This window comes from Bos javanicus, chromosome 5, assembly GCF_032452875.1.
Source record: "Bos javanicus breed banteng chromosome 5, ARS-OSU_banteng_1.0, whole genome shotgun sequence".
NCBI lineage: Eukaryota > Metazoa > Chordata > Mammalia > Artiodactyla > Bovidae > Bos > Bos javanicus.
In genome coordinates, this window is record NC_083872.1 from 76,072,488 (window position 1) to 76,086,343 (window position 13,856).

General features: G+C 57.5%; 1 protein-coding gene across 5 annotated transcripts; it reads left to right on the forward strand.

The window, feature by feature from the left end:
• Window positions 1–2,605: 2,605 nt before the first annotated feature.
• KCTD17 (potassium channel tetramerization domain containing 17) lies at window positions 2,606–13,363 on the forward strand. Of its 5 annotated transcripts, XM_061417388.1 has the most exons (9): window positions 2,646–2,834; window positions 4,006–4,114; window positions 6,460–6,551; window positions 7,487–7,582; window positions 9,344–9,469; window positions 10,810–10,879; window positions 11,072–11,146; window positions 11,475–11,565; window positions 12,498–13,363. In XM_061417388.1, the coding sequence occupies exons 1-9, from the start codon at window positions 2,661–2,663 to the stop codon at window positions 12,565–12,567; spliced, it is 903 nt and encodes a 300-aa protein (XP_061273372.1). In that variant the 5' UTR covers window positions 2,646–2,660; the 3' UTR covers window positions 12,568–13,363. The 5 variants fall into 5 exon arrangements, with proteins under 5 accessions (XP_061273369.1, XP_061273371.1, XP_061273372.1 ...); XM_061417385.1 differs by lacking the exon at window positions 12,498–13,363 and having other exon boundaries at window positions 2,606–2,676; window positions 11,072–12,480; XM_061417383.1 differs by having other exon boundaries at window positions 11,072–13,363.
• The last annotated feature ends 493 nt before the right edge of the window (window positions 13,364–13,856 follow it).

The following is a 13,856-nucleotide window of genomic DNA, read 5'->3' on the forward strand; positions in this document are numbered from 1 at the left end:
CCAGGAAAGCCCTTCTTTCTTTCCTTCTTTCTTTTTAATATCACTTTTATTGTGAAATAATTCAATGTAGTAAGGAATTTCACCTCACCTAAAGAGAGATCTGAATTTTGTCCCATGACATGCCTCTTTAGTTTAAAAGCTCTACACTGTCCACGTGTGCTGCGTGGTCTGTGCTCCTTGCCGGGGAGAGGCAACCCCCGATGGGTGAGGGCTGGTGGCCCAAGAAATCTGGGGTCTGCTCCATATTTGCTGAGTGACCCTGTGCAAGTTATTCTCTGCCTCCAGGCCTCGACTCTGTCAAACCTGCAGGAGCAGGTTGGTTCAGGCAAGCCGTGGGTTGCCACAGCTCCAGGATGCTACAGCTCCACTTTCTCAGCTTTCACTCCTCCTGTGAACTTGTTCATGCAAACTGGCCCCTTCTTGGTCTCTGGAGTATGGCTTTTGCTCCTCACTCTCCAGACTTTGTCCCATCCTCTCCATTCACTGGGGCCACCACCTGAGAGGGCCTTCCTGGGTCTCTAGCTCTGGGACTTTTCAGGTCTTCTTTGAAGGGGTCTCCTCCCTGCTCTAGGCTCAGGCCAGCCCACCAGTCCTCTCCAGCCTAAGCTGCTCTGCTGAGTATCACACCTGCAGGACAATGGTCCCCTGCCCCACAGGCACTGCAGATACAGGCTCCAAACCGACCTCTTCACCCCTGATGCCTCCCTAGACCAGCTTCTCCTGCTTCAGGGAAACACTGCTGGTTAAAGCCAGAAGCCAGGGTTGTCAGCATGACCCCTCCTCCTTCCTCTTTCTCCCTCCTTCTCCTTCCTTCCCATAGCCCCTTCAAGCTTCACTTCTGCTTCCCAAGTATCCACTGAAGCTGCCTACTCCTGGTTGACATTGCCTTGGTTGGGGCTTCCCTACCCCTCATCTAGGAGCCCTCCTGGCTGGTCTCTCAGGGCTTTGAGCCATCTCCTCTACAGTCTCCAGAGTGGCCCAAGTTACACATCTGACCACGTTACTCCCTGCCTATGACCCTTAAGTGGAAGAAGACATATTCCCTGCTATGGTTTTGTTTCAGCTGACGATGGTGGAGGACTCACCAAGCACCTGGAGTGCTGCTGCTCTTCCAAGGCCAGTTCATAACTTATATCCTATTTCATTCATTCATGTGTTCAGTATACTACAAGCCACGGATTATGCCAGCTGTTTTACCAACATAATCGAATCTTCATGACAGTGTTCTTCAGTGACACTTCCCACTTCGCAAAAGGGAAAATTGAGATTCAGAAAGGAGGTGGTTCAAGATCACACTCGAATTTGTGTTTAAGAGAACACAAGTTCCCAGAAGCAGGAGTCTAGCAGCTGTGATCCACTCCCTGCCAAGGGGAAAGGTTTACAGAGACAGAATCAGAGAGATAACAGAACCTTCCCCTCCCCACCCCGCCACAGGGCCAGGCTGCCCAGTGGGTGGGGCCTGTGTGTGTGTGACAGAGATCACTGACTGAAATAGTGAGAAGGAAAGGAAGTTAAAGAAGACAGCTTTCAGGAATTCTCTGGTGGTCCAGTGGTTAGGACTTGGTGCTTTCACTGCCAAGGGCTTGGATTCTATTCCTGGTCAGGGAACTAAGATCCCACAAGCTACATGGAAATAAATAAAGGAGGGCGACTTCCCTTCTGCTCCTTTCTCTCCCAGGACCCAAACCACATGAAGAGCTGTCCCCTTCCCGCACCCTGCAGAACCCACAGTAGCAGCACCCCACCCCCATCCCCCGCCAAGGTATCTGGCTCAGAAGTACATCCACAGAACCAATCCCTCCTCCCCTTCCCGAATTACAGATGAGTAAACTGCGAGTCTCCCAGCACTTAACCCTACAAAAGCCAGAATGAAAACGTAGCTCTCCAGACATTCATCCAGTACCCTCTCCACTCTTCCTCTCTAGAAATGTTTCCCACGCAGCAGGAAAGGGGCCTTGGTGGTGGAAATGCACTTGAAACCCACCTGGGTTCCTGCCAGCCTGACCCTCACTAGCTGTGTGAATGCAGAAAGTCACTTTGCTTCTGTGTCCTCATCTGTAAAATGGGTACAGTAACGCCAACTTCACAGGGCTACTGAGAGCATCAATGAATAATACAGATGCATAAAGCATCTGTAATATAGAAGGTGCTGAGCCAACTGTAAGCCCAGCTCTGTTGTCCTCAAAGAGAGTTTTCGTGGGGAAAGAGCACAGCTCCCTTCTACCTCAACCCCCGCCAGCCAAAAGCAGAATGAAAGAATATTAGAAAACAGATACAGGTAAATGCTGCTATAAAATTGGGGGAGGGGAAAGTTTCTTCTCTTGTCGGTTGTTTGATAACCCAGACTGGACAAAGGGAAAGCAATGTGGAGACAGAATGGGAGGATTGCTGATTTGGGGTATCACTCATTATTTTCCCAGTGACCTTGAATTTGACCTTCCCCAAACACAGAGCACTTTGGCCAAGAGCATCTTTAAAAGACCCTCGTTTGGAGACCTCCCAGAAAGGACAAAATAGGGCGGGGCTAGGGAAAGGCAAGATCCTCGCTCCAGCCGCATCCGCCCGCGGCGGCTCGGACTACAGCTCCCAGCATGCCCGGCGCTCGGTACCTGCCCACCTCCAGCCTCCTTGCCCGGAGGATGCAGACGCTGGGAAGAGCGATGAGGATGGAGGCCGGTGAGGCAGCGCCGCCGGCGGGGGCGGGCGGCTGGGGCAAGTGGGTGCGGCTCAACGTGGGGGGCACGGTGTTCCTGACCACCAGGCAGACACTGTGCCGCGAGCAGAAGTCCTTCCTCAGCCGCCTATGCCAGGGGGAAGAGCTGCAGTCCGACCGGGTGAGGCCCACGGGGTGGGCGGCCGCTGGGGATCCCTCGCTCTCTGGAAATCCCTCGCTTTCTGGAATCTGGCTATTCAGCCAGGCCTGCTCGCGGGGTTGCTCCGAAGAGCTGGAGGCAAGAAGAACTGGTCGGAGGAGGGGAGAAGGAAGTGGATCAGAGAGTGAGCGATGTGCCCATTGCCTTGGCAACGGCACAACGCCAGGCTGGGGCTATTTGGAGCTTTTGAGCTCTACCCTGGGCTCCCCACCCAGGAGACTATTGTATAAGGTCTCTCCCATTTCTTTGGCGCTGTGGGGAGGACAGACACGAAGGGCCTTCTCTCCTCCCCAAACTGGACTCCTGCATCACAGGAGTTAGAGTCTGCTTCTCCCTCCCCTTTGGGGTGTGGGTGGCCTAGGGGTACAGGGAGCTGGGTGGAGAAATCCCAGGTTCCTTCTGAGCTGGGCTTCATGGGGAGGAACGCTGGCCTGGGGCACCATTTCTGGGTTCCCATCTTGGTTCTGCTGCAAACTGCCTGCATGACCTTGGGTCAGATCCTTCCCTGCTCCAGCTCAGCCTCCTGTCTGTAGCCCCAGGGGTCCAGCCTGGCGATGACCTCTAAGGCCCCTTCTCTCCCATTTCCTGACCTTCTGATGCTGTGACCTTGGGTGAGTCTCTTTACCTGCTGATGTCTCTGTCTTCTCTCTGTAGAGTTTCACTGAAACTCTCTCAAGGGGGAGGGTATCCAATGAGGTAGCAGCTCCTTTGGAAACTTGTAAACATCCCCAGAATAACTGGGGTCTGGTGGAGACCGTGTAGGGCTGGCTTCAGGCAACAACCTCTAAGAGGGACAATCCCTGAGCCCTACACTGGATTGGGTGCCACTGAAACTTCACTGGCTGCTCACAATTCTCCCCGGTTGTGGGGGAGAGGAGCAAGGCTCAGAGAGGTCAAGTCACTGACCAGAGGTCACAGAGTCAGGAAAAGGCAGAGGCAGGATCTGAACCTAGCTGTATCTGACCCCAAGGCACTTTTACTCCATCATACCACTCCGTTTTGGAGCAAACACTGTGCCCCCGCCCACCCTCCCTCTATCCTTTACTGGGACTGAAGGGTGGGGGTATGTGCAGGGTCAGCGGGGAAGGGGGGCTCACTCTTTTCTCACTGCCTGTGCCCCTTGCCTTCGTAGGATGAGACGGGGGCCTACCTCATCGACCGTGACCCCACCTACTTTGGGCCCATCCTGAACTTCCTCCGGCATGGCAAGCTGGTGCTAGACAAGGACATGGCCGAGGAGGGTAAGTTGGTCCAGGGGGCTGGCCAGGGCCTGCATCCTAAGCCTGTCTTCTCTAGCCTGCCAGGGCCTTCCATGGTGGTCGAAAGGCATTTCTCCTATCCAGAGGAGACCTCTGTTTTCTTCCATGTTTCCTGCTGCTTCTCATCTCAGACAGGACTGGATGCCAAAGCCTCTGCCCAGGCTGAGCCTAGGGCCAAGGTGACTGGCCCATGCTTCCACTGGGTGCTTCCACCGGGTGGTGCTCTGGGGAAGTGGCAGAAACACAGGCAGAAGAGAGAGGAAGCCCTGAGGCCGGCAGCCTCTGCCGGGGGCGGGGATGTCCTTTCCCCTGGCTTCCTGGGAAGCCAGTGGTGAGCCGGGTGTGGGTAGAAATGGCCATGGGAAGAGGTATGCCTCCTTCTTTGAGTGATCGGGTATCTCAGATGCCTGGTGAGGGCTCACAGTCAGCAGGGAGGTGGAACGGGTGACTCTTCCCGAGATCTGACAGCCTCTGCTGCACAGTGCGGGTTGTGGGTGGAGGAAGGGGAGCGGGGAGGCTGCTCCCCAGCGGGCGTTTTGGTCCCTCCCAGGCCGGATAGCTGAGGCCCTGTAGATGTCCACTTCCTGGCCCAGCAGATGGCAGGGAAGCCGTGCCTGGGAGAATGGCTTCTTGGCAGAACCACAGCCTGAAGCAGGGACTATAGGTGGGTGCCAAGCCCACTTTTCCTTAGAGCACATGGTGTGGCTTTGGGTCAGCTGACCCAGCCAGGCCAGCTTGGACTTGTCACTTTTCCTTTCTGAGTCTCCACTGTGTGTATAAAGTGGGGCGGTGATCTCCATTAGGGATGTGTTCTGAGAAAACAGGCATCGCAAGTCCCGGGGCTTGTACCCTGAAGGGGTCTAACACAGCCCCTCCCTCCTCACTCGGGCCACAGTCTTCCCTCCTGACCCCTGTGGGACACAGTGGTCTAGAGGCCAGGTGACTCTCCAGAGGACCAGGGCTTCAGAATCAGAGCCCACTCTAGGCATCAGCTCTGGGAGCCCCACAGCTTTCCTGATGGCCCCTGGGGGAGCAGACACCATGGGCGTGGCCTGGGCCCAAAAGCTGCTCCCACGGGGAAGGGAGCTAAACACTCCAGCATCACAGCTAACACCTGTTTACAGGTTCTGGGTTTGTCAAAGCCCTGGCATTCCCAGCACCTTCAGACAGGACTAGGGCCCTGCTCCAAGGGGCCAGGGGCTTTGGCAGGAAACCGACTAGTGTGTGAACCGTAGAAAGTCACTTATCCCCTTGTGCCTCCAAGCCTGCATCTGTGGAATGGGGTAACAATAGCACCCACCTTGCTGAGCTGCTGTGAAGATAAAAGGAGCGGATACAAGTGTGTCACTTAGTGCCATGCCTGGCACCAAGGACCCGTGATACAGAGTTTGTTGTCTGTCATCTGTAGGGCTCCACGGTGGGCATTCCTGGCAGTAGCACTCACTGACCGCCTCCTCTGTGTTAGGTGGATGTGAGCACTGGGGACAGCCAGGGACATCAGATGTGGGTCCTGTCCCCCAGGAGCCCAGAGGCCAATTGTGCAAAGGACCAGGAGTGTCCCTGCCCTGAGGAGCTGAGGGGAATCCAAAGGCTGAGGGCTGTCCCCTTCACTTGAGAGGGACTCACTCAGTCTCTAAGATGGTTCTCTTAACTGCGTGGGGACAAGAACACCCTGGGGCTTGTGATGAGCACAGGACAGGCTCTGCAGACTGTGAAGTGTGGTTGGTCAGGGAGATGCATGTGCACAAAGATTGTGCACTTAGTGGGATTGGAGGACAGAGGAACTTGAGTGTGAACCCCAGCCCTGCCCCGTGCCGGGTGTGAGGTGTTGCATAGCTACTGCCTTGCCTGGCCCTTGGTTTCCCTGTTTGCTCGGTGGGGGTGATGAAAGTACCTACTTCTCGTGCTGAGAACGAACTACAGTAAAGAGTGCAACGTGCCTGGCATGGTGCTGCCTGCCGCTTAGCATGTGCTTCATCAGTGGGAGCATGTAATCGGGGTCAGCCAAGGCCCCTCTCACTGTGGCCTTCTAGGGTCCAGTCCCACAGGCCTGCTGCCTCTGGTTAGCCCCAGACTGGGGGACTGGCAGGTGTCCCGGGTCGCTGTGCTCAGCACAGCAGGGAGATGGTGAGGTTGAACGGCAGCCTCTTAGCCCTGCTATAGAGAGTGTGGGTCCCCAAGAAGGAAGTGTTTCCTCTTGCCTGAGCCCTGAACTCAGAGAGGCTCATCACCCTAGTGTGACTGGAGCAGGGGGTGGGGATGGAGGGGACAAGGCGAGAATGGGGCATGGGGGCAGTGGGAGTGATGGGGGTGCCGCTCTGTGTCAGGGGTCCTGGAGGAAGCGGAATTCTACAACATTGGCCCGCTGATCCGCATCATCAAAGACCGGATGGAGGAAAAGGATTACACCGTCACACAGGTCAGGGGGCAGCGGGGCAGCATCCGTGGCCAGAGCAGGGGGTGGTGGGGAGTGGGGACAGAAGGGAGGTCAGGAGAGGCAGAACTAGCTTTTCTTGGGAAGGCCGAGCTGCCCTGTAAGGGGTTGTCCAGCTCCCAGATCGCCCCGCAAAGCTCCAGACTGGGAGACATATACCAGGTTCTGTCCTTGCCTTGGCTCTGTTTGCTGTGTGATCTTGGGCCAGTCACGCCACTCTCTGGACCCTCATTTCCTTTTGTGGCATATAGAGGTGCTGAGAACTACCCACCCTTCCCTTCCTTACAGGCAATATGGAGTCAGTGTGAGGGTACAGGGGGCCCTGTAGGGGCAATGGGGATTAGTAACACCATACATTTCATGGGCTCAGGTGGCCCCCTGGAGCTGGCATGTCTGAGCTTGGACCCTGGGCCTAAGTGTCCCGTCTGTAGGAGGAGCTGGTGGGATTCTCTGCCCACCCTGGGGGAGAGGTAGAAGATGAGAGATGGGTAGGGAGGCACTGTCTTCCACTGTCCTTCTCTCCCCAGGAGCTTGAAGAGGGAGTGCTCTGTCTCCTGGAGGACCTGCCTCAGTTAGTGACCCAGGATGCCTCCTAAGCCCTTTTTCCTTACCCCTTGTATCACCTGTGTCCCAATTCTGGTTCTGCAACTCTTTAGCTGGGTGACCTGGGCCAGTAACCAACCCTCTCAGAGCTTCCATGAACCTTCCTAGGGTTTTGGGAGGGACTAAGTGAAATTATGCATGTTGAGTGCCTGGCACATCACAGTTACTCAGAACGTGACTTCTGGCTTACCACCCCAACCCCATCCCCTCCTTCTGTCCTTCTTGGGGGTAGAGGGTAGGTGAAGAGCAGGTGCTCTCCTATCCTGGGATGCTGGGCACTCCCACAAAGTGCCCTCCACGTAGCCCTCTGCCCGCAGGTCCCACCCAAGCACGTATACCGCGTGCTGCAATGTCAGGAGGAGGAGCTGACGCAGATGGTCTCCACCATGTCTGATGGCTGGCGCTTTGAGCAGGTGGGTGGAGTGCACAGGAGCCACACCTCCAGGCAAAGCAAGCTCCTCTCTTCCCAAAGCCCCAGCCTTGGGGTTCCCCACTGCAGCCCCTACCCAGGAGTCTTCTTAAGGCAAACAAACAAGATTAAGAAAGGCCACACTTGGTAGCAGATTGATTGGGAAGGAGAGACAAAGGAAGCCCCACAGGCCTCAAGGCAGCTCTGGCAAAGCCTCCCAGGAGCTGGGTAGCGTTTACACCGAAGTGTGTGAGTCTCTGCCCCTCAAGCGACGGTTCTGATGAGAGGAGACAAGATCCGTAGAGGAGAGCGGAGGTCCCCTGGGGGCCACACCTCTTGTAGCAATTCCACAGGCATAGATTCCAGGTTCCCACAAGGGACATGCCCAGTTCCAAGCATGGCCACCTTCAGAAGCACAGAGCAGCAGCCTCCCCTGAGGTATTCACGATGACCTGCATTTCCTCCCAGTCCTGATGCAATTTACCAGCCAGGAGAGATTTTTATCATAAACAGGTTGCCCTAATAATCCAGTTGACGTCACACCTTTCTCAGGTTTCCAGAGGATCAGAGCCAGCAGCCAACCCAAGGTCAGATTGGCCCTTAGAGAGGAGAAGGGTTGGGCTGCCTTTTATCCATACAAGCTCCCTCACACCTGGAGGTTGAAGAACGGAGAGGAAGGCCAGGCTCCCCAGCTTGGCCAGGCCTGGGGGGAGGAACAAGCTCAGTCCAGGAACTGGAAGCCTGGATTCACATCTAGACTTCACCACTGACGTGCTCTGCGACCTTAAGCAGGTCATCTTTCTCTTGGCCTCAGTTTCCCAATCTGTGACATGGGTCAGTAGTGCTTCTTTTGCCAGAACATTGTGTAGATTAGAAAGACCATGGATCAAGTCTCTAGCCCAGGGTAGGCCTCGAAACATTGAAGCTAGCTAGCATCCTATGAATTATTAGAAGCATTTGACTCTGTAGGATTCCAGAGAGGACTCAGGGTCCTGGATTCAAATCCTGTTCCACTCATTCTGGCCGTGGGAAGTGACTACCCCTCAAGACCTCATCTGCCAAAGGGGCTGGTCTTCCCTCTGTCTGCAGGATGAGGGTCCCTGGGGGCTTAATGAGACCCACCATGTGCAGAGCTTTTATCAGCCAGGAGGGGCCTGCAGATGTAGTTATTTTAGGGATCCCAGACCAAAAGTGGGGCTGCTTTCCTCTTCTCTCTAGGTGAGAGTCTTTGGCAATTGCATGGGCTCCCAGAAGCCAAGCAAACATGCCAGGCACCACTGGCCTAAGGAACGGGTGATCTAGTCTACCTCTGCTTCTGAGAGCCTAGAATATTCTATGGTGCTCCACCAGGTCATGTGGACCCCATCCTGTGACTTGGTTCTGGGGCTGCTTCAGCCACACCCGGGACACAGGAGCACAGTCTGCCTGTTAAAGATCTCTGCCTGCTTCTGGAAGTAGCCTGCTAGATCTGGGACTAGGCTGAGTGGGGGAGAAACAGCAATGATAACTGCCTTCCTCTAAGGATCAGGCCCGGCCAAGCCATGTGGGGAGGCTGGCCCTGGAAATTGACCAGAGGCATAGGTTGGGGAGGTGGAGAGGACTCTGACTTTGGGCCAGAGGTGTCTTCTGGAAAGCCAGGGGGATGGGCCTGAATGGAGCAGCAAGATCAGGGCACAGTCAGTATCTTGACAGTGCCAATGTTTGCCCACCCCTGCCCCCCACCCCACCTGACCAATCATTTTCTCCCCACGCCCCATCCCTCCAGCTGGTGAACATCGGCTCCTCCTACAACTATGGCAGTGAGGACCAGGCAGAGTTCCTGTGTGTGGTGTCCAAGGAGCTCTACAGCTCCCCACATGGGCTGAGCTCCGAGTCCAGCCGCAAAACCAAGGTGAGCCCTCAGCCCAACCTCAGCCTCCCTGCTGTCCCTCCCTCCCCTTGCTGCCCTCCGCCTGGCCATCTGTGCTTCTTCTTTCTCCCTCCTGCTGCACACGCCTGACGCCCTGATCACAGCTGATGCCATCCATCCCATGCCACCCATGGTCCTGTCTGCCCACGCCAGTTACCCAGGCCCAGGCTCCAGGGACAGTGAGAGGAGATTAGCCCCAGGGTGTGACCAGAGTGGACTTAGATATTACTTGGATGGTGGTCACATGGCGGCCATGGGGCAGCATGGCACCGGGGGAATGCACTGGACTAGGGGTCTGGGCATGGTGTGAGTGCTCTGTGTGACTTTGGACAGGTCGCATCCTCTCTATGCACTTTGGTTGTATTCTCAGAGAAGTGAGGGGGTGGACCACCAGCTTGGAACTTCTGGGATCCAAGGGGCCAGTTTAGTTCCTGGGGGCCAGGGCTGGGGCAGGGAAGCCGAATCTGTTCATTCTGCCCATCCTGCAGGCTCCCCACATAGGACTCAGCAGCAGAGGGGTCTGGAGCCCTCAGGGTCCAACCCTGTGTTTCCATCCTGGCCTGTGAGGCAGCCTCAGCTGGCTGCAGGGAGGGGGTTGATCAATGGTCCTATCACCCTGGACCCTGCGTTGGTCAGAAGCCTCAGGAGCCCGGGGTGCAACCGGCGGGGCAGGCAGCAGCCAGGCTGGGAAGAAAGGAGAGCATTCCTTCTAGAAGCCTGTCCCTGTGTGGTGAAGACTTAGGAACTCTGCTTCCCGTCTGTTTGTCTGCCTTCCTGTGCTGTGACTTCCCGTACCCACCCCACCACCAGCGGGGCCAGTGGCTGACGTGGCCTTGCAGGGGTGCAGGGTGAGCCGGCTGCTCCTGCCTCTCTGGGAGAGACCTCAGGATCTGGGATGTCAGAGCTGGTGCTGGCATCTCAGATCTGGCTGGTGTCTGCCCTGGGCCTTCCCTGGCCTCATATGTACTCTGGGTTGGTCCTTCTAAAATGAGGCCTTCCCGGGCGCCCCTCAAGGATACCCCAGCCACACACCCACCCTCTTCGTCTTCCACCGCTGTCACAGCGGCTGGGCCCAGCCGCCAGCATCCTCAGCAGGTCCCCACCCTCCCGCTGGTTCCCCCAGGCCCCTCCCCAGGCTTCCCGGGACCGGACACGATGCACCGGCTTCTGTGGCTGTAGCGCTCCCCTCCCCAAAGGTCCTCCTTCTCTTGCCCCTCCCCTTTACCCTGAGACGGGGGCCCTCGGGGCCAGCCGCCAGCAGGCCCCGGTCCCCCGGTCAGTTCTGCGCTCTTTCTTCCCTGGGTCCGCCGGCTGGTTCACAGAGCGCGGAGGAGCAGCTGGAGCAGCAGCAGGAGCAGGAGGTGCAGGTGGAGGCAGATACGCAGGAGAAAGGTGCAGCCAACCCCCGAGGAAAATGATTGCTAGTAGAAGCCGGCGCCTCCCGCCCGCTCCCTGCTGGAGCCAGCTGCAGAACCTGGGGTCCTGGGGGCGGCCGGGGGTCGGGCGGGCCCACCAGGGTTAGCTCAGCTGCATGCCTGGTGCCTCACCTGCATAACCATCCCTTCTCTCACTTTCTCTTTGCAGCCCAGTCATCTCAGGATCCCGCTAACCTTTTCTCCCTCCCACCACCGCCTCCTCCTCCTCCGCTCCCCGCCGGAGGTCCTGCCTCATCTTCATCCACCTCTTCTTCCTCCTGGATCTCACCTACACCCTGCCTCTTCCCTCTCTGCCCCTGTCCGGGTTTTCTCTCTGCCTGCTCACACCTCCATCCCGGGGCTGCCCTGGTCCCAGTCTCCTGCGCCCTGCACCCAGGCGCCCCGGCCCCGCATCCCAGAGCACCCTGCCTGCCGCCTCCTGCACCCCTTCTGGCACCTCCTGCCTCCCGGGCCGGGGGGGAGGGGAGCAGCTGCACCTCCTCAGCGCCCCCTGCCGGCCACGTCTGAGGCACTGCTCCAGCGCTTCACCTCCTCACTTTTCCTCCTTGCAGGTTTCTGGCTGCACCCCCTCAGACCTGAGGTGGTGCTTGCAGGGAGGGCCTCTCCTGGGCCCCTCGCCTGCCCCCAGAGCTGCCATGCCTGGTTCATAGCCTGGCGGAGCTGGAGGGAGGGGCAGAAGCCAGAAGGGTGCTCATCTCTTATTTCTTGAACTTGGGCCGAACTTCCGGCTGATTTTCTCCCCTCACCCAAGTTTCTCAGCCTATCTTGGCCTTGGGTATGAGGCTCTGAGAGCAGACAAGAGGGGGAGGAAATTCTCTCCCACCTGCCCATCAGCACCAGAGCCACACTGGGAAGGAGGGAAGGGAGACGGAAGCCAGGTGCCCAGACCTCATCCCTGACTCCCAGGACTCCTAATCACAGCCTCGGGGTACTGGGTCCCCAGTTTCTGCGGGGCTGGGAAGGACAGGCCACACTTGGATGCCCGTGGCCTAGGAGCAGTCAGCAGGAGCTGGCTAAGGATTGGGCTGTGGCAGAAGAAGCCCTGGCCAGGAGCCCACAAGCCCCCACTCCATCTTATCTACCTGCTGTGACCTTGGGCAAGTCACTGTCCCTCTCTGGGCCGCAGTTGCCTCTAAAATGGGGACAAACAGCTGTTCTCCGTGACCTTTTGTCTGAGACACTGGTGACTAGCCTCTCTTGGCCTTCACTCCCCCGGCCAGAGTCTTGGCAGAATATGGACTCCTAAGAGGCCACCACCCAGCCCAAGATGGGGTGTGGGGTTCCCAGCAGACCGGCAAGCCAGGTCCCCTTCCTGTATCGCCTCCTTCTCAGCTCTGAATCCACTTTTTCTGGGCCTCAGCCCTCCTCCTTCCTCGCAGAAAGGACCTCGTGACTCACCTAACTCTCTCTCTCTCCCTGTCTCCCCCACCCAACCCCCCCCCCCTCCATTTCGATCTCCCCTCTGCCCTTCTCCTGGCCCTGCACTCCCCTCTCCTCACTGGCCCCACCCCTTCCTCCCCCTCCCGGTGTTCTGACCACCCCCACCCCATCCCCCTGCCCCTCTTATTTTCTAGCTGTTACAAGCCAGAGGCACCCGGATGTAAGGCCCCAGATCGCCTCCAGGGACTTGGGGTTCCGTTCTGAAATGCTTTATTTTTGTACCACGGGGTGGGCCCCCGGCCCGAGGCAGAGGAAGAGCTCTCCCCGCTGTCACCTCTGTCTACACCCCAGGGGATGTCATTCACCCCTGCCTCCGGGGTCCGGGAGGGGGCCCGTGGGGACCTCTCAAGTCCTGAGGTGGGCCCTGGGACCCCTGGGCAGAGCTGTCTGCCTGTGGTCGAAGTGTGGTGTTGTCCAGCTGTGTCTCCCAGGCACCCACGTTCCCGCCCCCAGGGCCCCCAGCTGCATGGCAAATACTACGCTCCCCCGCAGCCCAGTCACGTCACCTCCTTGAGCCTGAGTGTCTCTGTGTGTCACCCGGGTCACATCCTGCCCTACCTACCTCACAAGGTGTTGTGAGGTTACCGAGACGGGTGAGGGCCCTGAAGGCCCTCAGGGAGGGTGTAAAACGCAGGCTGGCCTAGCACAGAGATGCAGGGATTGGTGGGGGCGAAAGGTCTGGGGGTTGGCCATATTTGAAGGAGGGGGTGGGTGACTTGGCCTTCAGCTTGGCTGCTCCGCACGCCCACCCCATCCCCTTCATCTGTACTGCTGGGCGCAGAGTGGCCTGGCCAGGAGGGAGGCAGGCACTGATTCAGCAGGGGCAGCGGGGCCCCTCAGGAACTGATGACAAGGGAAAGGGACCGTCCTCCCTCCACCCAGGGGAGAGTCTAAGGCTGGCAGGGGCTGAACGAGGGGCCTCTCACATATATGGGCTCCTGGGCCAGGTTCTTGCTTCTCAGCTGTGTCCAACCCCATCGTAATAAAACCTGAAGAAACAGCCGGCCTGGCTGCCTCCCTTTCTCTGGGCCACATTTGGGGACAGCGCTCTGTGCATTTAGTTGTGTCCGATTCTTGTGACCCTGTGGATGAGTCCACCAGGCGCCTCTGTCCATGGGACTTTCCAGGTAAGAATACTGGAGTGGGTTGCCCTTTCTTCCTCCAGGGGATCTTCCTGACCCAGGGATTGAACCCAAGTCTCCTGCATTGCAGGTGGATTCTTTACCTGCTGAGTCATCAGGGAAGTCCCTTGGATCAGGGGCTAAACTTAAGGTGGGATAGACAGCCCAAAGGTAATGGGGCTTTTCCCTAAAGTCCTGGGGTCTGCCTATTGTCACTCTCCCGTGTGTGTTAAGGGGAAGTATCATGGCTGGATCCTCTGTCCCGTGGGTGGGCGTCCAGGGGACCAACGCTGCCTTGCTGGGTGAACTTTGGAAAGTATCTGCCCCTCTCTGGGTCTGTTTCTTCATGGGTAAAGCAAGGGGTTGGACGAG